The 22,189-nt window shown below is 36.3% G+C and overlaps 2 protein-coding genes across 2 annotated transcripts in view; one reads left to right on the top strand and one right to left on the bottom strand.

The window, feature by feature from the left end:
• LOC137070743 (lysosome membrane protein 2-like) overlaps positions 1-21,177 on the top strand; it is a 132,641-nt gene extending 111,464 nt beyond the window's left edge. The window contains exon 12 of the mRNA XM_067438151.1: positions 21,155-21,177. Coding sequence (XP_067294252.1) covers positions 21,155-21,162 — 8 coding nt within the window. The 3' untranslated portion in view covers positions 21,163-21,177. The remainder of the gene's footprint in view (positions 1-21,154) is intronic.
• ppef2a (protein phosphatase with EF-hand domain 2a) lies at positions 3,586-20,213 on the bottom strand. The gene is made up of 18 exons (XM_067438154.1): positions 18,284-20,213; positions 18,136-18,153; positions 17,970-17,978; positions 17,086-17,213; positions 16,938-16,992; positions 16,664-16,839; positions 15,150-15,264; positions 15,011-15,057; positions 14,590-14,756; positions 14,037-14,073; positions 10,298-10,447; positions 9,875-10,222; positions 9,088-9,273; positions 7,064-7,206; positions 6,161-6,267; positions 5,888-6,051; positions 5,716-5,803; positions 3,586-4,440 (listed from the first exon to the last, which is right to left on the bottom strand). Exons 1-18 carry the CDS (start codon positions 18,333-18,335, stop codon positions 4,049-4,051), a joined length of 2,382 nt encoding a protein of 793 aa, XP_067294255.1. The 5' UTR covers positions 18,336-20,213; the 3' UTR covers positions 3,586-4,048.
• Positions 21,178-22,189: the final 1,012 nt, after the last annotated feature.

Genomic DNA, 22,189 nt, shown 5'->3' with positions numbered 1-22,189 from the left:
TCCAGAGGTCATAGATCCTCTGCTTAATATCATTAATTCATCTTTGACCTTAGGATATGTACCGAAAACTTTTAAGTTGGCTATAATTAAACCACTTATTAAAAAAACACAACTTGATCCTAAAGAATTAATCAATTACAGGCCAATCTCGAATCTACCGTTTCTATCAAAAATACTAGAAAAGGCCGTGTCTTCACAATTATGTTCTTTTTTAGAAAGAAATGGTATATGTGAGGATTTCCAGTCAGGATTTAGACCGTATCATAGCACTGAGACTGCTCTAATTAGAGTTACAAATGATTTACTCTTATCATCTGATCGTGGTTGTATCTCTCTATTAGTGTTACTCGATCTTAGCGCTGCATTTGATACTATCGATCACAATATTCTTCTGAATAGAATCGAAAATTATGTTGGCGTTAGTGGAACTGCTTTGGCATGGTTTAAATCGTACTTATCTGACCGTTATCAGTTTGTAGCAGTAAATGAAGAGATGTCACACCGATCACAAGTTCAGTATGGGGTACCGCAAGGCTCAGTGTTAGGACCGTTGCTTTTCACCCTGTATATGCTACCACTGGGAGATATCATTAGGAAACATGGCGTTAGTTTTCATTGTTATGCTGACGATACTCAGCTCTATATTTCCTCTCGCCCGGATGAAACCTACCAATTCACAAGATTAACAGAATGCATAGCTGATATAAAAAATTGGATGAATAGTAATTTTCTGCAACTTAATTCAGATAAAACTGAATTTTTAATTATTGGACAGAAAAGCTCCACAAGTAGTAACCGAGAATACTGTCTAACACTTGATGACTGCTCTGTCAAGCCCTCGTCGTCAGTGAGGAACCTGGGTGTGCTCTTTGATACCAATCTTTCATTTGAAAGCCACGTTTCTAGCATCTGTAAAACCGCATTCTATCATCTTAAAAATATATCTAAATTACGGCACATGCTTTCAATGCAAAATGCTGAACAGTTAGTACATGCGTTCATGAGCTCAAGGCTAGATTATTGTAATGCTCTACTGGGTGGTTGCCCTGCTCGCTTAATAAACAAACTCCAGCTAGTCCAAAACGCAGCAGCTCGAGTTCTTACTAGAACCAGGAAGTATGATCATATTAGTCCAGTTCTGTCAACACTGCACTGGCTCCCTATTAAACATCGCATACATTTTAAAATCTTGCTTATTACTTACAAAGCACTAAATAGTTTAGCTCCCCGGTACTTAAGCGAGCTCTTAACGCATTATACCCCATCACGTCGATTGCGGTCTCAAAACTCTGGCCAGTTGATAATACCTAGAATATCTAAATCAACTGCAGGCGGTCGATCATTTTCCTATTTAGCTCCTAAATTGTGGAATAGTCTTCCTAGCATTGTTCGGGAAGCAGACACACTCTGTCAGTTTAAATCTAGACTAAAAACACATCTCTTTACTATGGCATACACATAGAACATTTTTAACTTTCATTATTCAATTCAATTGACTGATTGTTAGGCTGCATTAACTAGGTCAGCCGGAACCGGGAACACTTCCCATAACACCTGATGTACTCGTTACATCATAAAAAGAGTGACATCTACGCTAATGTTAGTCTCTCTGTTTATCCCGAGGTTTATCCCGGATCTGGGCCCTGTCCGGATCGGATGGTGGACCTGCCTGGACATGACCAACGCATCCTGGAGTGTCTGCTGAGCCGTGTCAAATGGTGTCTCCTCCGAATTTGCCTCACTGGCACGACATGCTCAAAACCCGTCTTCGGCGCAATAATTCCGATCTTTCATGTATTCATACTCTTGTGTAATTGACGCCCCATCCTAAATAAATCTGTCTCTTCCGTGATACCCTGAAAATTTTGAATAATCCGATCTAATATGATTTCCGACCTGTAAGGTTGCCAGAATAATAATCTTACACGGTGTGTTAATAGGCCAGAGGAGAACTGGCACCCCGACTGAGTCTGGTTTCTCCCAAGGTTTATTTTTCTCCATCATGCCCCGATGGAGTTTTGGTTCCTTGCCACTGTCGCCTTTGGCTTGGCTTGCTCAGTTGGGGACACTAAAAATATGATTAAAGTTATTCAACTTATTATACAAATAAAATATATGAATTAGGTCTTATTTAATTCTATAAACTATAATACTGATCTGCCAACATTGTCGCTATATGATAAATTAAAATAAGCTGATAACATCACTGTTTTCTCCAGTACGGCTGTACAGCCAAATCTAATTTTGTCGCAATATTACCCTGTTTGACACTGTGAAGCTGCTTTGACACAATCGTGATTGTAAAAGCGCTATATAAATAAAGTTGATTGATTGATTGATTGAAGTATTTTACTCAATCTAAATATAGGCTCAACGATACAATAGTCCTCAACACCTGAGTCATATCAGTGAAAGTAAGAAACAATTGATTTCTAAGATGAGAAATCATGTTTATTTTCTAAAATCAAAATTTAACTGAACACCTCAATATTGCAATAAACCAGGTCAACACAAAAGCCTCTTAAACATCTACAAACTTTCAAGTCTCAGTTAAGCTCAAGTGCACAAAAAGGCCATAAGTAAACCAGTATTCTACAAAAAAGGTCTTGTCAATATAGCCGATAAATAAAATAATAAAGTCAAAAACCTTCTTGCACTGGACGTGCTGGTTTCAGCCTCACCGCCGGCTGCAGTCTTGTCCTTATCTCATAAATCAAACACCTGCTAATGCACTCGCATTCATGTAAAGTATCCCTGTTGACATGTTTGGGTGAGTAAAGGCAGAGCTTACAATATATAGTACCTTCAATGCCCTTGGATAGCGATATCACTTCTTTATAGCAAAACAAACGGCTGCAGAAAAAGTTAGGTGCCATGCAAAATGTAATATGTAATCGCATTACTCAACATAAGTGTATTGGAGTAAAAATGTACTTATTCAAATATGTTTTCAAGTAGAAGTAAAAGTTACTAATATCTTTGATTCTCAGTAAAACTACAAAGTAGACAAAAAATACTTAAGTGCAGTAACTAATTATATTTACTCAAATAAATTACACCACCGTGTCAACGTGGATGTGCCGTCATTGCCAGCTACATCTCTCATTTGAGGAAAATGGAACGCACTTCAACACAGCATCAGCCACTTGTAGGCAACCACCTTGTCCCAAGACAAGTAAAAGATTTAATAAGATTACTGATATATTTTATGTCGTAGAATAAAACATGAAAATATATTGAGCTTGTGTTAACCACAGACCTTATAGGCATTTAACCATAAACTCCTTCAAAAAACCCATTGACTTCAGGGCGATGGAATCGGAAGTTCTAAAATGCTAACTCGTTTCTGGCCTATAAAAATATGTCTTCCCTGCAGCACTACTACTTCCAAGTAGGCACCCTCTAACCTTCTAAACCATCTCCCTCAGTCAGTGTGTAGGCTGATAAGAAAACTTCAGTCATCTTTTTGGCCAGTATGTTTTCTAGGACAATGTCTTTTATGTGCTTACAGCAATAGCACAGAGCTTAACGTCAACATGCCTCTTATTAAAAATAGCTCTTGAAACACACAAGTTGCAGGCAAAACTCTATCTACCTTTTTACTTGGATATTCACACAAATATCACATACATTATAAACAACAAGGTCTATGTTTTACGATACAGTTATGTCATGGTGTATTATTCAAGATACTGATGGCTCGTTTTGATACAGAATATGCAAACAAATTAGTCAGAGGCAATGAAGGCAATTTTGAAAAGCCTCATGATCTTGATAGATCCAGTTTTCAGGTAGATAAGAACAAATATAGGAATCCTTGAGAGATCATCAGCTTGTAATACAATGTAGTACATTGAAGAATCGTGGAGAACCTTCATGATTGATCACAGAACTTCCAGGTGCATTGTAAACCTGAACCTAAAGCTAACACAGGTGTATATTCGATTTAGAGAAGAAGATTCTAAGTCTGAAAAAGCACAAAGGTTGATCTGGAGGGTGAAATACCAAAAGGAAGACTACAGGTTACAACAGTCCACTTTTACAACAGTTATTGTGGTGGAACAAGAACAGAAATATCACAGAGATCTTCAGTCTGTGAAGATGAACAATCTTCAGTGTGTGGACCAAGTGAGTCTGCAGTCTGTGAAGGTGGACATTGTGAAATATGTGGGCCTGTAGAGTCGGCAGTTTGTGCGGTTTCTTCCTCCCGAGGAAGGCTTTGATATTCCAGCTTGAACTTTAATAGACTTTTACCTCTCTCAACTCTGCTTTTGTCCACCAGCCGAAAAGCCTCCATGAATTCATCAATGTCAATGCTACCATCATTATTTGTGTCCGTGCTGATAACCAGCTCATTAATGACCTCCTCAGAGATCTCCATTTTCAGATAGGCACTGAGCAGTTTCAAAGTCTGGCGGAAATCCTCAAAAGAGATGAGACCTGTGAAAAACAGAAACATATGCCATAGGAAGGTGCTATGGGAAGCATCCAACTATTTTTTGTCTATTCTCTGTAGGAATTTGTCTATTCATCATAAGGGACACGTTAAAGTCGTCATAAAATCAAAATAGACAATTCAAAAAAAAAAAATGTGCATTGTTTATTATAAATGATTTATTCATGCAAATCCTTATTTAGTTACACTTTATTTTGATGGTCCACTTTAAACATTCTACTAACTATAAGTAACTTTGCATCTACATGTCAACTAACTCACACTAGATTATTACTGTTAGGTATCAATGTTAGGTTAAGCTCTAAGACTTTTTAAAATAAAGTGTTACCCATAAATTTTTTAAATTCATGTACACACTTTAATCAAATGAACTCCCCCTTGCAACAGTTTCTCTTAATTACATGTTTACTAGAGCGAGGGTGGGACAACCTGTCACTCACATGAGATCACACCAAACTACAATGATCCTACAATCCAATCAATTTCCAGTGGACAGGAGAAAAATCACGCCCTACATTTTTTCTTGTTCGAGAAACAGTTTTGCTCACATATATAGGTTGCGGTACGAAAGAAAAGTATATTAACTACCGTTACATGCATCTTTAAATATTAGACCATGATCACTTCAAATAGCTCCTCAGCATGGCAAGAGAGAAATGTACCCCGTAATGTGTTTTTGTTGCTGTTGCACTGACTGATCTTGGACTTTATACTGACATCAAGTGGAGTGAATGCAGCATTACTAAAACCCATACACTAAAACCTTTTTCTTTTCTTTAAACTGGAGCCTTATGTGAGTATACATCGTTTTGATATTTCTTGATTTTCTTGGATTCTAAAATGTGGACGTTGAAAAATGAATGCGAGCTTTTAGTCGATTATGTGGGTTTTAGCTGACTAAATGATTGGAGAAGTCCAGCAAGAATACTACGAAGTGTGTACTATTTCACATCACTTGATTTATTTACCTGTTTTTCTCTGAAATATGGCACTTCGGTTTCCATAGGTTATCATTTTTACATAAAACTGGCAAATGTTCTGATATCTTTGTTTCACTTTTTTAAATCACAAAAACAGCTGTTTTAAAAGGCTTTGTAGACTTTTTAAATCCACTGTAGATCACTAGATAGAAGTTTGATGTTTTCACCAGAAGATGCAGTTATAATTTTGATTAAACATTACAAGGTAATTTAATGAGTATATTAGTTATATTAATGAGTTTATTAGTATTAATATAACCTGCATTTATCTTTTCATACCTGAATTATCTGTGTCCACTATTCTGAAAATGGTCTCCAGGGTGGAGCGATGTTTATAGAGAGTCTCCAGCATACTCTGCTCAATGTGCTGTAGAGTAGAACGGAAGAGAGTGGTTTCTGTAAAGGATCTAACACAGCAGACAGAGAGATCAAATCGAGTGATCTGCTTTACCTCAGAGCTGGGCTTTTTTAGGGCGAGATCCCGGAACCAGCCATGGTAGTCCAGCATCCCATCAGTGGTGCTGGACACTAGCTGAGGATGGAGAACGGTCCAGGGCAGATCCAGGTGAAGAACTCGCTCGATTGCACTGGCCCAGTCGGACAAACAGATCAGTCCTGTGATGGCATTGACAAAAAAGTGGAAGTGATACCACAACATCACTAGGTAGCAGAATACTGCAGTACTGTATAAAATATACATTTTATGCCAGAAAGTTGTTTGTACCTGTGTTCTCCTTATCAAGCTCTTGAAAGGCTCTGAGAAGATCTGACTTGTGTACAAACAGTTGCTCTCGTAGGACTTTGAGAGCAGTGTGCTCTGTGCGTTTTACACTGAAATAACAAAGAAATGAGCTGGAAACTTGACAATGAACCTGTAACACTGCAACAACTGTATTCAAAATGACTGCAACACAACATCTGCTGTAGCTTTTCCAACAAAATTTAAGTCATACCAAACAACACATTAAACACATTAAAATTATTCCCCTAGTTAAGTGGTTCTCCACCAGGGGTCCACGCAACATAAAAGATGACTTAAATTAATCAAAATAGGGCAAAACAAGCATTCAACAACTACAAATCAAGATATATATATATATATATTTTTCCATTTTCTTTGAAGAATCAGGGTTCCCATATCCTGGATGCCAGCCGAACTTAGCCCTGCCCACAACATTTGTGGTCGGAAAATTCGGTCTGGACCAGAGCTGTTTGGATCAATCAAATTGCAGTTGAGTTCTGTTGACAACTATGCGTCATTCATGAACGATTTGGGGGGGGTCGCTCAACACACTTATTCCATTGCTCTGATTGGTTGTAGGCCTATCCAATTGTGTGCAGAGGCATTTTCTTTCCCGCTTCAGATTAAACATGCCCCATAATCATAGCCCGATGGAGCAGTATCAGACTCACTGTGAGTTAAAAAAAAAAGGTTTCTGCCACAATAAAAATAAATAAAAAGAGTAATTGTGACTTTTTATCTGAGTGCGAGTCTTTAAGCATGATATTAATTCATATCATGCAATTGCAAGTTTATATCGCAATTGTCAGAATTCTGAAATGAAAAGTCGCAATTACTCTTTTTATTTTTTTATTAAGGAAATGGGCTTCTATGTGTGTCGATTACCTTTGCGGAAAGCTCAGTCCACGGGTAGTACTGGTGGCCTGATACTGAACGAAGTAAGGCACAAGATCTGGACCCAGTCTGACAAAGGCTCCTCTGTTACTGCCAATCTCATAGTAGTTAGAGGCTGAAAAAAGGGTCAGGACCTGAAAATCAAAACACATCAACCATAAAGGACATCACCAACGTTTATATGACATTCTTCTTTCAGACGTATATAATCGGATTTATATCAAAAAAAAGTCCTGGCTCTTTCAAGCATAATGGCAGTGAATTGTTGGTTCAATTTTTAAGTCCATAAAGGTGCATCTATCCATCATAGAACTGCTCTACACGACTCCGGGGGGTTAATAAAGGCCTTCTGAACCGAAGTGGTATGTATGTGTAAGAAAAATGTCCATATTTAAACCTTTGTAGACTAAAATAAGCTTCCGGTGGTCAGCCGCACGCAAGTCAACTTACGAAATAGAGTAACCCCTGACACAATGTATATGTCACGATCACTTCTGTTCCCAGACTCCATTTCCCATGATCCTCCCTGTCTAGCACCTGAACTCACTTCCTCATCACCCGGTCCTCGTCATCATTAGCACTCCTTTATGTTTGGACTCACTCCCTGCACTCATTGTCGGTTCTCACGTTTGTAATGTGTGTGTTGATCTTGTGTAGATGTAGTTCAAAGTTTCTCTAGCGTGTTCGATATAACTGTTCTGAGTTATCTGTTACTAAACAAACCCATTTAGTTTGGATGTCTTGGATCTCTCATTGCCTGACTGCAACCACATGTAACAGTATAGAAGCGTCGCATTATATATATATATATATATATATATGTATATATTTATATATATATATATATATATATATATATATATCTTTGTCCTTAATCCTTCTTCAGTAAATCATGAAAGACTGGAAAAGTCAATGGGCCTTTGTATATTGTTGTAGACAATGAGGGGCCTTGGAGTTAAAAAGGTTAAAAACCTTTTTGATTACCTTTGCGGAAAGCTCAGTCCACAGGTCATACTAATGGCCTGATACTGAACAAAGTAAGACACAAGATACTGACCGAGAATCAATGGGTCAAATCAAACTGGGACTCATGAGTCAATATCGGTGTTTTGTTTTGCTCTGTCCTCTGCGCTTCTGTGTTCGTCAATACACATGCATCATGGGTTACTCTTTCTGGGTACACCGGAAGTTAGTTATTTTAATCTATAAAGTTTTAAATATGGATACATTTCTTACACAAACACATCACTTCGCTTCAGAAGGCATTTATTAACACCCATGTGGAGCAGTTTTATGATGGATAGATCCACTTTTATGGACTAATAAAAGCCACTGCCATTATAAAGCTTGGAAGAGCCAGGACATTTTTAATATAACTCAGATTTTATACATCTGAAATCATGGGGTCATTTTAATTTTTGGATGAACCCTTTAAAAAGATCAAGAACATTTCTAATACACTGAACATTTCTGATACACATTTTTACACATACACTGGCCCCAAAGATATCTGGACATTTAAGCTACACTTAAAAACTGATGAATGTATATCTGGACAACTGAAACAGAAGTGGACACATTTTCTTTGTTTAAATGGTATATTCTCAAAAAAGTATCTATGTATCTCATTTGTTTTAATGAAATGAAATGGGGAACAATTTAGACTTTAAAGAGAAGCATTTGAGACGATGCTTATGAAATAAACAGTAACTGAGAACTTGCATTTCTTGAACTATGAAAGCGCTAAACCTCTGAAGAATAATTTTCCTCTGAGCTCAGCTAGAGAATCACTATATTACTCACAGGACACAGTGTCCTAAAAACCACTCTAAATTAACGAGCCATCATCATAAGTACATGAAAGTAAATGTTAATAAGACAGTTTAACACCTTGAGCATATTAATCTAAATTCAGTCCCTGTCTGACACGTTTTATTAAAAACTATAGACGAAATGAAAACAAAAAGCCATTTAATCTTAATTTTATTAAGTCCTCAGATAACTGCATTGCTTACCTTACGATTGTGGCAAAACTCATATCCATCCTGCTTGCACTCATGTGAGCGGATGATGAGCTGGAGATTGTGTCTGTTCAGAAAGTTATCTGTGACATCAGGACCCCAGTAACAACCTCCGCCACGGACCTCATTGGGAACGCAACCGTCCTGAGACATGGGGTCACTCCACAGCAGGTCCAAAATCTGATGACACCGAAGAGATTGTAAAACTAATTTTATTTAACTGTAGGCATGATTACCTTGGTTTTAGCGTAATGTTCCAGATTTATCACACTAGTCTCATATTAGCATAGATTTTTGAAACCTTTTGTACTTTATTAAACTTTGTGTATTTTAAAGGTAGACTATGTACCTTTTTTTGTTAAGAAATATTTTTAAATTTAAACGAGTTGATACATCATTAATCCTTCTTCTAAAATGTGTTTTTGTCTGACCATTATTTACTGTGGTAAGCCTATTTTAAGGGTTTATTGTATAGGCCTAGTGTCGGGATGGTTTTCGCAATAAATTTCATATATTCACTATATTTCCAAACGAGTCTAATAATGTTTAACTGCATGTACTTACTATAGAGTTATGGTTAGTTACTTGTAATTATGCATACTTTACTGTTATTACTATAGTAATACTGCATGTAGTAACATATAACTATGTCAGCTCAGCTTAAAATAAAGTGTTACCAAACTGTTTTAGTACTAAGTTTAGTACTAGTAATTTAGTATTCAGTAGGCTACTAAACAAACCACAAACATGTAACAAAGCACATAACATCAATGAAGCCCACCTGTTTCCATTCCTCATTGCTGGTGTCGTTGATCTCTGATGAGTCTGCTTCAGACTCAAAGGACGGGGCAGTGCCCAGAATGCGGTGAGACTTGCTGAAGCCGGATATGCTAAACTCCGCTTGTCTACGGCGGACCTCGAACTCCTCCTCAACCGTCCGAGACACAGTCCTTGAGAAGTCTTGAAGGGAGCGTCTCTGGAAACTGTCCCGAGCACCAAACGGTTTGGGATAGGTCATCGAGCCCCTTCTGTTCTTACAGATGATCATCTCATCATAACGTTCTGGATCTGCATATAAACTACTGCGGGATGAAGTCATCTTCTTCGGCATCTTCAGAGCAGACACATACTACAGAAAGACAACAATCCTATTAATCAGTTAAAAGAGATGTTCAGGCTTTAACAAACCGTTTGTTTGACTCACTCTGTGTCTGTCCACTCGAGCTATCAGAGCGAGATCAGTGGTATCTGAGATTCCTCCATGGACTATCAGCACCCGGTGGTCGATTACAGTCACTAAAGGCAACCAGCTGAAGATCTTCTGGAGCAACTTGAGGATGCGCTTCCCATGCAGCTGAAAGAAAATGAACAGATGAGAGAAGCTCATTAGATTTATTTTGCTATAATGTGAAGGTCAGAGCAGGAACAGAGCAACACATTACTGAAGCAGTTAATAAGTTAGACCTCAGCAGAATTATTGTTATTAACTAAAATGTAATTATCCTAAAAATATTGAATCACTTGGAGGAGAGAAAAAAATGAACTGAAATAAAGCTTGGTGCCAAGGCAACACTTTTTCATTTAAGTTTAAATACTAATAAAACTACAACTAAAATAAAAAATGTTTATTAATAAACAAATATATGTAGACATTACATGTAAATAAAAATGTCAAAAACACTCAACAAAATTACTAAAATTATAATCAAATTTGAATGAAATTAGAAAATTAACAACACTATCAATTATGCTATTAACAACTATCAATTATGCTAAAATAACACTAGTTCTCAGTTAACTTATATATATATATATATATATATATATATATATATATATATATATATATATATATATATATATATATATATATATATATATATATATATATATACCCTCACCTAAAAGATTATTAAGAACACCTGTTCAATTTCTCATTAATGCAATTATCTAATCAACCAATCACATGGCAGTTGCTTCAATGCATTTAGGGATGTGGTCCTAGTAAAGACAATTTCCTGAATTCCAAACTGAATGTCAGAATGGGAAAGAAAGGTGGTTTAAGCAATTTTGAAAATGGCATAGCTGTTGGTGCCAGACGGGCCGGTCTGAGTATTTTACAACCTGCTCAGTTACTGGGATTTTCACGCACAAACATTTCTAGGATTTACAAAGAATGGAGTGCAAAAGGAAAAACATTCAGTATGCGGCAGTCCTGTTGTCAGAGGTGAAAGGGCTACAACAGCAGAAGACCCCACCGGGTACCACTCATCTTCTCTACAAATAGGAAAAAGAGACTACAATTTGCACAAGCTCACCAAAATTGGACAGAAGACTGGAAAAATTGCCTGGTCTGATGAGTCTTGATTTCACATTCAGATGGTAGAGTCAGAATTTGGCGTAAACAGAATGAGAACGTGGATCCATTATGCCTTGTTACCACTGTGCAGGCTGGTGGTGGTGGTGTAATGGTGTGGGGGATGTTTTCTTAGCACACTTTAGGCCCCTTAGTATCAATTGGGCATCGTTTAAATGCCACGGCCTACCTGAGCATTAATTCTGACCATTTCCATCCTTTTTATGACCACCATGTACCCATCCTCTGATAGCTACTTCCAGCAGGATAATGCTTCATGTCCCAAATCTTAAATGATTTCAAATTGATTTTTTGAACATGACAATGAGTTCACACAATGGCCACCACAGTCACCAGATCTCAACCCAACAGAGCATCTTTGGGATGTGGTAGAATGGGAGCTTCGTGCCCTTGATGTGTATCCCACAAATATCCATCAACTGCAAGACGCTATCCTATCAATATGGGCCAACATTTCTAAAGAATGCTTTCAGCACCTTGTTGAATCAATGCCACGTAGAATTAAGGCCGTTCTGAAGGCAAAAGGGGGTATAAGTTTAAGTATGGTGTTCCTAATAATCCTTAGGTGAGTGTATATAGATAATGTATATCTTCAATGTTAAAAAAAGTTTTTTATTTTATTTTTTATACGTATGTTCCCTACTAAGGTGTCACATATGCAGTCAAATGTTTTTATCAACTAGTTAACAGCCGCTAGTCCTTTAAAATACATTTATATAGTATTATAGTGATTATATACAGTCAAACCAAAAATTATTCAGACACCAGATATACTTTGTTACTAGTGGATGCAGGACACTATAGTTAATTTATGAGGATAACAAAATAAAGTAAACTGTGACATAGTTTACCCCAAAATTCTTCATACAGTGGACTACCAGTAAAATTAATACATTTGCATTAATAAATGTAGTAGTTTAATTTAATAGCTGACAGCTGATTGGTTGATTGTCATCCATTACATACTTTTCTATCAAAGTTATCTGACATTATCAAGATTTGCTCTGACATAGCTTAACTCTTAATACTTGTCATATTTTATTACCATTTTCTAAACTATAGCGAAGAAACTGTGATAAAGTGAGAACATGTTGAAGGTGTCTGCATAAATTTTGTTTTGAATTTATCTAAATTATATGTTGTCTAAATTATATCTAATTCAATCAACTTCAATCAGTCAACTTTTTATATATAGCGCTTTTACAATGATGATTGTTTCAAAGCAGCTTCACAGTGTTAAACAGGACAATATTGCAACAAAATTTGATTTGGCTAGTTTGATTTGGATAGTTTATATAATTAAATATGACCTTAATAATACATTTAATTTGTATATTTAGTTGAATAACTTGGATCATATTTTTAGTGTCCCCTACTCCAACCAAAACTCCATCGGGGCATGATGGAGAAAAATAAACCTTGGGAGAAACCAGACAATTCCTTACCAAGGTGTCAAATATTCAGCTCCCAGTCCTTTTAAATACTAGCATAAGTAAGTATATTTTAATGTTAAAAAAAGGACTCATGGTGCTTGCGTGATCGAATGGAATTCAAGCGTAGTTTAGGCAGAACACTGATCGCTAAACGTTATCAGCTGACGCTCAGCTGATTTGTTACTCCACCTACTCTAATCAATTATAGTATTTAAGCTCATTCAAACTCCTGTTCCTCAGTCTGTAGCACAGACATTTACACCCACCTCCACCCCTTCACCTCCTAGTATCCTCATTATCGAGTATTGGATTCTGTGTAGAACTCTTATTGTTATTATTTATATTTTCTGTAATATATGCTAAGAAACTTTTGGTTATTATGAAGGCTGGGGGGATTCTGCTTCAAGGATGTATTTCGAGCTGCCTAGTATGGCAGCACAAGCATCTTTGAGCCTAAGCCTTTCGCCAAATCAAAGATTGTCAATAAATTTAATTCTCAAAGTGGTCCTGACTGAAATTACGTATATTAAACTCCCTACTAAGGTGTCATATATGCAGTCAAACATTTGTTAATTTAACAGCTAGTTAACCACCATCAGTCTTTATAAATACTAGTATAGATCAATGTAAATGTTCCAGGTGTAGCTGTGTCTCATTTGAAAATAAATGTAGGACATCTTTCCAATGTTAAAAAATAAAGGCGTCATGTATGGAGTGACCAGTTCATTTATCAGCTAGTTAATAATAGGCACTAGTGAACGGAGTGCAAGATTGTTTAAGGTCTTGCAGACTTTGTAATCTTGCTGTAATCAGTGCCAGGTCGTGCTGTTGTAATCCTCTTACCAAGGACTGGCCAACATTCACTGTGAAAATAACTGCAGGAGAATTGACCAGTTTCCCTGTTTAAACTGTCTAAGCGCGCCACTAGCAGTTAATAGATGCCATTCTTAGAAATAAAGTGTTGGGATATCCCTTACTGTTTCATAATGGAGATAAACAGCTAACTCCACATGGTAAACAAACCTTTAGGAACTTGGAGGAAATGTAGAGCACAGACATTATATGTAGTTAATGTTGGGAAAATACACTCTTATCAGAATAATTATATTAAGTTTGTTATTGTAATGACCTACCTTGTATTTTCCCAGCACTTCTTTGGTGAAGCCATACCTTTGAATAGAAAATGAAATGTTTTCACCAAAAAATTAAAAAATAGGCAGAAGATTTTTTTCTTGCAAAAAAAGGGTAAATGTAACACGAAAATTTAGTATACTGCCTCATCTAGATTAGTGGTTCTCAAACATTTTGACTCGATATAAACATCAGTTGTAATACAAATAAATCAGTTTCCTGGTGCCCTCTAGTGGTTGACAACCACTGATCTCTAGACAGTCTTTTTAATTGGATCATATAGCTATATGCTGATTTAATGATTCAGAATTTGTTTTGATAACGTTTTCTGTCAAGAGAGTATGAAGAAAAATAACATGTATGAATCGGGAGGGGAGGAGTTAGAAAAAATTATGATGCTTGGACCTAAGATTAGTGTTGGTAACTTTATATTTACTAAATTGAGGTTCTGCAAAAAATACTTCTAGTGAGCAAAGTTTTAAGAATATATGGTGTGTATAATTATTGTATAAATATTGTGTTACTGAATGATTGTGTTCAGTACATTTACATTACCTCAGATTAATGATGTGGTCTTCATGGTTTCCTCGATTAAGATAAACATCTCCAGGATACACAAGCAGGAAGGCAAACAGTATGAGCAGAATCTCTATGGAGTCTTTGCCTCGGTCCACATAGTCTCCATTGAAAACGTAGGGTTTCTCCATTGAGGGCATTCCATTCTGAAAAAATAAATAGACCACAAATCCATAGGAATAGATATACTGTACTTAAAGGGATAGTTCACCCAAAAATTAAAATTTGATGAAAATTTGAAATTTTATTTTTAAAAATCTTGATTTGCGTTCTACTGAAGAAACAAACACACCTACATCTCAAATGCCCTGAGGGTAAGGAGATAAACATCAAATTTTATTTTTTGGGTGAACTATCCCTTTAAAGACATTCTCAGCTGAGTGTGAAAAATATGTAATACCTTATAAAATATCAGTAGCAAATCCTCTAATTGTCCATGTAAATCACCTGTAATAAAGTTCATACGTTAATTTTCCAGTGGGGCATTGAATAGCATTACAATAAAAAAAAAGTTAAAAGGATGTGTCAGGCATTCTCACCACAAATAGTTATTTCTTTACTATGGCATGTAGAGACCCGGTTGATATTTGGCAATCCTCTGAGTAACTTCCATGTTTCCAGAAGAAGCTGAAGAACGTAGCGAGAGTGAAGCTGCTGCTTAGAGAAAGCAGAAGTGTACATGGTTAAAGACATCTAGTGTTATCTGAATGTCACATACAATCTATGACAGGGATAGGCAGCTTCGGCCCTGGAGGTCCACTGTCCTGCAGAGTTTAGCTCCAACCCTGACAAAAACTCGTCTGTCTGTAGGTTTCTAGGTTGTTAAACCAACTTCTTTTCACTGGTTAAGCCAACTTTTTTGCATTTAATTGTCTGTAAACTAAAACATAATCATTAATCTAAATGTTTGTGAGTTGGATTTTTTACAGTGCTGTCACTGGGGCAGGACCCATTCAAAAGGTACAGCTTTGTACCTTATTTACACTTTGTGGTGTTCATTAGATGAATCCGAAATCACCCCCTAAACCCTAAATCACTATTCCCTACGTTAGTCCACTAATGCTGTCTGTTGCTGTCCAGGACAGTTCACTTGAAGCACTCGATAACGTCCACTATGGTTTTTCGGACACCACTATAAATGGCTGTTCCCTCAAGCAATGCCCAATGGATTAGCTTATTCATGTGTGTTTGATTAGGTTTGGAGCTAAACTCTGTAGGACAGTGGCCCTCCGGGACCAAAGTTGCCCATCCCTGCTCTATGAAACAAAGGTTCCAAAAGGGAGTTTAGCATGTGTGGCAGTGAACATTTTGGCAGGGCAAGCAGTTATCTCCATAGCATTGAGCCCTGTGTGTTTATACTGTATATAGTCTTCTTTTTCTTTCGGCTGTTGCTGTTCCCTTCAGAGTCGCCACAGCGAATCATCTGCCTCCATCTATTCCTATCCTCTGTATCCTCTTCTCTCAGACCTTTATGTCCTCCTTCACTACATCCATAAACCTCCTCTTTGGTCTTCCTCTTGACCTCCTGCCTGGCAGCTCTAACCTCAGCATCCTTTCACCGATATATTCACTCTCCCTCCTCTGAACATGTCCAAACCATCTCAACCTGGCCTCTCTAACTTTGTCTCCAAAACCTCTCACATGTGCTATCCCTCTGATGTACTCATTCCTGATCCTATCCATCCTCTTCACTCCCAAAGAAAACCTCAACATCTTCAGCTCTGCTACCCCTAGCTCTTCCTCCTGTCTTTTCCTCAGTGCAACTGTCTCCAAACTATACAACATCGCTGGTCTCACTACTGTCCTGTACACCTTTCCTTTCATTCTTGCTAGTACTCTTTTATCAGACCTGACACTTTTCTCCACCCATTCCAACCTCCCTGCACACGCTTCTTCACCTCTTTTCCACACTCTCCCCATTGCTCTGGACTGTTGACCCTAAGTATGTTCCCTTAGAATGTTCTCTGTTCAGCTGGGATGGATGTTAAACTTTCTTTATAAAACCATAGATCCCAATAAAGAAGCCTTTAATGCATCCTCACTGAACACCTACTTGTTTGTTTTTGAAGGCCTCTACAAGATCAGCAGCCTGATCCATATCTAAAGGAAAAGTCAGCCGTGGGCCAGAGTAGATGTCTGGCACATCAATGTTGGTGTAGTTGAAATATCTCTCCCACTCTGCATCTCGGCAAACCTCGTTTTCTCTGAAGATATGCGAGATCAGATTTCCTACATGGAAGAACACACAGGATGTTTTTAGCATGGATATATTCCAGTGGAAAGATGTATATATGGTATTTGTGTTTACATGCAATAGCTTCTTTTACGTTCACTGCAGGATGGAGTGAAGTTATCCATCAGGTAACCAAGAAAATTGTATAACTGCGTGAGGAAGTGAGAAAAAAATATTTGTATAGTTTTCATGGAGATATATTAAGTACTTCATCCATTTATTATGATTAGTGGATTTCATACTTTGATCTGGTCTTGTAGGTCTGCGTACTCCATGGATTGGAAGATGTTCCAGGTGTATCTGCGTCTCATTTCCATGCGAGCCGCATAGTGTCGGTACCAGCGCTGGATCAGAACCGCTGCTTTCATTGCTTTCAGGAGAACATGACACAGATCATTATCAGAATACTTTTTTTGTTGTTGTTGCTTAGATTAATTTAAATTAATAATTAAATTAATTGGTGACATTTTAGTTTTGGGTCCAATTTTTGCTATGAACTAGTTGCTTATTTGTATGAATATTGATAAGCAGTAATTGGGAGTTTATTAAGCCAAAAGTCACAGTTAACGGTTAGTTAAAGGAACTGTATGTAAGAAATTTATTTCAATGAATCATAAAATGGCCCTGATATGTCACTAGACATTAAAAAAATCATGTTAATTTCAAATACTTATATCACTGACAACAGTAGTCTGGTCAGGATATTGTCATTTATTTAAAAGTTGTTTTTGCAGCCCTCAACTGATGTTGATGTTTTGGCCTGAAGCTCCACCCTCCACATATCGACCAATCACAAAGCCAGTAGTGTTTCGGCATCCGGGTTGCCAGATCTGCTCTAGTTACCACAGCTGCAGCTACAAACGTTCCTGCTGGATCCTGCAGCCTATCTGGCAACCTCGAGGCAGGGGGAAGGGGAGAGGGGATTCACCATTGCAGTACCAATTTTGGCCACAATCTTACATACACTTCCATTAATAGTGAAAATTGGACCCTAATCTAAAGTGTGACCAATTAATTTGTCATAAATGCAATACATTTCAGATCCGAGCAGCATCCGAGAGGGATTATGGTAATACGTGAGACTCGACAACAGTCAAACAAATGGAAAAGTGGTCATAAAACTTACTTATGGCTGCTGCAGACATGCATGAAAAAGAAGGCATGTTGAGAATATAAATGAGTTACTTATATATTGACATGTCACAGAAACAATTGGCAGACGTGTTCTAGTCCATAGCTGCAAGAGATAAATAAGGTTTTACACAAGCTCTGCTGGACTGGTAAAATCTCACCTGGGATGACATTTCCATCTCTTTTAAGAACAAGAAGTCAGTGAGGTGAAATTAAATTCAAACTAAATAGACGTTGAAAAAACATACATACTGTACATAGGCCTTCAAATTACAACATTGATATACATGTTTTTAGTAAATATTTTACCTTTGTCATATTTTTTATTGAATTCACTGTGTTTTGTGACTCCACACCCCATGGCTTCTCCTGAATGCAGAGCAAATGAAAGTCAGTATATCAAGCACTTTTCATCTTATCATTTAACACCTGTGTGAGACATTATGAATCATGCACAATAAATCATATTTTATCCATGCCAATTAACAGCATGAGAACATATTTTTTGAAATGCTTTATAAGAAACCATAAATAAACAACAGGGTAACACTTTATTTTAGTGTTCAGTTCTGCTTATTAGCATGCATATTACTAGATTATTGGCTGTTATTTAGTATTTAAAAAGCACATGTTAATGTCTTATTCTGCATGATCAAATTCTACATCCCTTAATTCTACATAGTACCTAAACTTAAACACTACAATACTACCATACTAACTATTAATAAGCAGCAAATTAGAAGTTTATTGAGGCAAAAGTCAGTTAATAGTGAATATGTGTTCCCAACAACACTTAATTCAGTAATATTACACAACATTGTTTATTTTATATATGAAATACTTAAATTCAGGTCTTAAAGCTAAACTCTAAAATATATTGTAAAAAAAAAAAGGAAAGTTGACATAATTTAAATTGTAAGGCAACTTGCTGAACACTTGCTTTTTTGAGTTTACTCAACTTTTAAAGTAAAAAGTAGTTCACTAAACTCAATTAACTAAGTAAAGTCACGTCTCCCAATTTAAGATCTTTTGTTCAGCTGATTGAGTTTTTACTGGTTTTTGATTTTGTGTTGAAAATTGTTCATTTTTTTATGTCACCATCATGTGATCAGTGCTGATGACCCTTTAACGTTGGCGTGTCTCTGGCTAATGTTACGGAGTTTCTATGGCAAGAAAAGCAATAGAAAACAATCTGATGCTGTCGGCTGCTAGATAAAAATATAATCATTCTGTAGAAGCTTATTACACAGATTTTAATATGAACAATATACTATTAACATTGTGTTATAGTGATTCTAGAAAAGATCCAGCTGATTATTTTTTTAAATTAGAAAAGTTGAATCAGGTTTAAAACAGATTCTACACAAGCACTTTGACCTCCTGTGAGATTTACTCCCACAGACATCAAGAATCAGCCTATGAATTTCAGCAATGGTGACATGCTTCATGTTGCAATGCATTCTGGGAGCCATGGATGAGTTTTGCATGATGCACCCAGAATGCACTGTAAACTTGTTGCAACTTGTATGCTTGTTAACTTGCATTTACAAATCGAAATTTACAATTAATACTAGGTCGGTGTTAACTAAAACATAATCATTAGTCTGCATTTTTATGAGTTGGATTTCTGCCACTGCATGGGGCAGGACCCTTTCAAAAGGTACACCTTTGTGCCTTATTTACCCTTTATGGTGTCTATTAGTAAGGAGTTCTTTGAAAAATATTATTACCTAGAAGGATATCTTATATCCTTTCTCCGAGCAGTCAATCGTATCGCAGATTAGATGACGTACAATATTGCCAAGCTTTCAACATGAATATATAGGCTACACCAAATGTCATGTTGTTGCAGACGTTAATGAGATCCAGAGAGTGAGTTAATCTGGGGTTATTGCTCTCTTGCACTGGCCTCAATCCTTCTTATAGATCAGACGACGTCAACATGCACCTGTGCCTCGGCAAAAGCCCACACGCCTCAGTGTCAATCATATCTCTGTTTCAGTCAAAACCAGCTCTTATTTATTCAAATAGCTTCAAAACATATATGGCTAACCTTCTCCAGTTTTTATAATCACGAGGACAGAAGGGAATTTTGTTTTTATTTTGTAAGGAATAACCAGGGATTATGGACTATGGATTTATAGACTTGTTTGTAGGTTTATTCATTAACTCAGTAGACATCACAATAATAAATACTAGTTTTAAGGTTAAATATTGACAAGGTTCAATGGGGTTTTGTATAGGTTCTTGATTCAAAAAAAAAAAAAAAAAAACATTTTATGCCGAAAAGATTTTATACTGTAAATAAAAATGTGTTAAATGATTGCATTTATTTTTTTAGTTTCTAGTGATAAAGTAGGTTTACAAGCTGTTTTTCATAAAAATATATATTATAATTAAAAAAGGATTTAAACTAAATGAGTTAAAAATAAATCTACAAATTTGTACCATGATGGGAACCCCGAAAAGGTTCATGAAGCCTTTTAGAATCTAGAACTTTAAGTGCACTCTGAATCTTATTCACAACAATGGAAAAATATTCAGTAAATTATATAAAACAAAGCATTATTTTTCTTTGTAGAGATATTTAAAACACGATTAAACCATACTAAATATAGCCTTTTTTTTAAAAACATTATTTGACCCATATGAAATATTGCCTATTTTTAAAAACATAATTAAACCCATATTAGATATTGCCTTAAATTATGGTTTTATATCATCATAGATCACCATTAAATTAGTTGTAGCTTTTAGTATACCTTTTCTGTCTTTTTCTTTGAATTGAATGTTAATATGAAAAGCTGTGTAAACAGTGTTAGCAAACAATAAAGCCATAAAGTTTTCAGCAATAGATGACAAATTAAAGCATGGGTAAAACTCACCAGGTGGGGTTCCCTTCTAAATCCCAGAAGCTTTATTTCCACATGTCACCCAAAGGAATGTATCCGCCTGGCGTACTCCATTAGTGCTTGCTTGAATTAGTAATTGCGAATAGTAGAAGTGCAAATAAATCGATTTGGGAGCATACAAAAAAGCATAGTCACAGGCTTTCCCATATCCCGAGACCTTCAATGTCCTGAGCGAAATTCAGTTTTTTTCATTCAAAAATGAAAGAGCTTGTGTCAAGCTCCTGAGGCCTTAGGTATGTTTGTTTCTCTGCTTCTTAACAGTCTTCTGCTGTGTAGCTGAATTAAGTGAACAAGCCCTGAAGGGATTAAGGGTAATAGCTTGATGCGACTTGACTGGACTTTGTTTAGGAAATGGCACTTTCCTTAAGAAGGCAGATGGAGAAGTCTGGGCGATGTGGATGTGTAAAGTATTGTATATGAATTCAAAATATAATGCAAAATACAAAATAAATAATTTGAGGAGAGAAAGCAGTTCTTGTTTTGATTTTGACATTTTATGTGTGTGATATCTGAGATTTGATCAATGTTTTCTAGTTATACTATTATAAGAAGCTTATCGTCTTATTACGATATAAAAATATATATTTTTTATAAATACTAATAATCTATCAATAATTTAGTATGAAATATTATTGATTTAAGACACAATATGTAATTTTTTTGCTGCTAGAGGTCGCTTATTCAAAACAAAGGTGTAGCTTTATGACGCCTTGATTTCGAGCTTTTTTATGCCACAGTCACCACCTCCACTTATTCTGTTCATGCCTACGTAGGGTAACACAGCGCTGTTTTATCATACATTATTTGTGTTGAAAGTTACATTAAAATGCTTCTCTGTGAGTTTGCTCGGCAGCTACTATGAATGTATCCAAACGTTTCCTTACCTGTCATATAAAACACATAATATGTTAAAGCATCTTTGGTGTTTCCATGGTTTCTACAAAATCGGAAACCGAGGGTAACGTGGGTATGATGTCATTGATAGGCGACGCACGGGCATGGTCTCTGTCCCGGTTAAAATTACTTATTTCTCTTGATTTAAACATTTTTGGAAACATTTGGTATAATTTAGGTATACAAGTCAACAAAATATATAACATTGTTATATTTTAATAAAAAAATCTTACATTTTGTGCCTTTAATCCAACCTTACATATCTGATATAGATATACATATCTATAAATAGACAAAAAGTCTATTTAACAATAGGCTGTCATCTCTACAAAATATTTTATGGTCAAATTACATTTTTCATTTAATAACATCCGTTGTGGAAAAAAATATATAGTTATTAGTAGGTTTA

This window comes from Pseudorasbora parva, chromosome 3, assembly GCF_024679245.1.
Source record: "Pseudorasbora parva isolate DD20220531a chromosome 3, ASM2467924v1, whole genome shotgun sequence".
NCBI lineage: Eukaryota > Metazoa > Chordata > Actinopteri > Cypriniformes > Gobionidae > Pseudorasbora > Pseudorasbora parva.
The sequence above is the reverse complement of the archived record's forward strand: the minus strand, read 5'-3'. Positions and strand labels throughout refer to the sequence as shown.

What these genes read in the sequence shown, in the direction of transcription:
- ppef2a (XM_067438154.1), bottom strand. Translation starts at nt 18,335, where the DNA reads ATGGGGTGTGGAGTCACAAAACACAGTGAATTCAATAAAAAATATGAC. An exon ending in TGCTACTGATATTTTATAAG is followed by an intron (nt 14,757 to 15,010) that starts GTATTACATATT and finishes TTATTTTTTCAG; the next exon opens with AATGGAATGCCCTCAATGGA. An exon ending in AAGTGCTGGGAAAATACAAG is followed by an intron (nt 10,448 to 14,036) that starts GTAGGTCATTAC and finishes ATTTTCTTTCAG; the next exon opens with CTGCATGGGAAGCGCATCCT.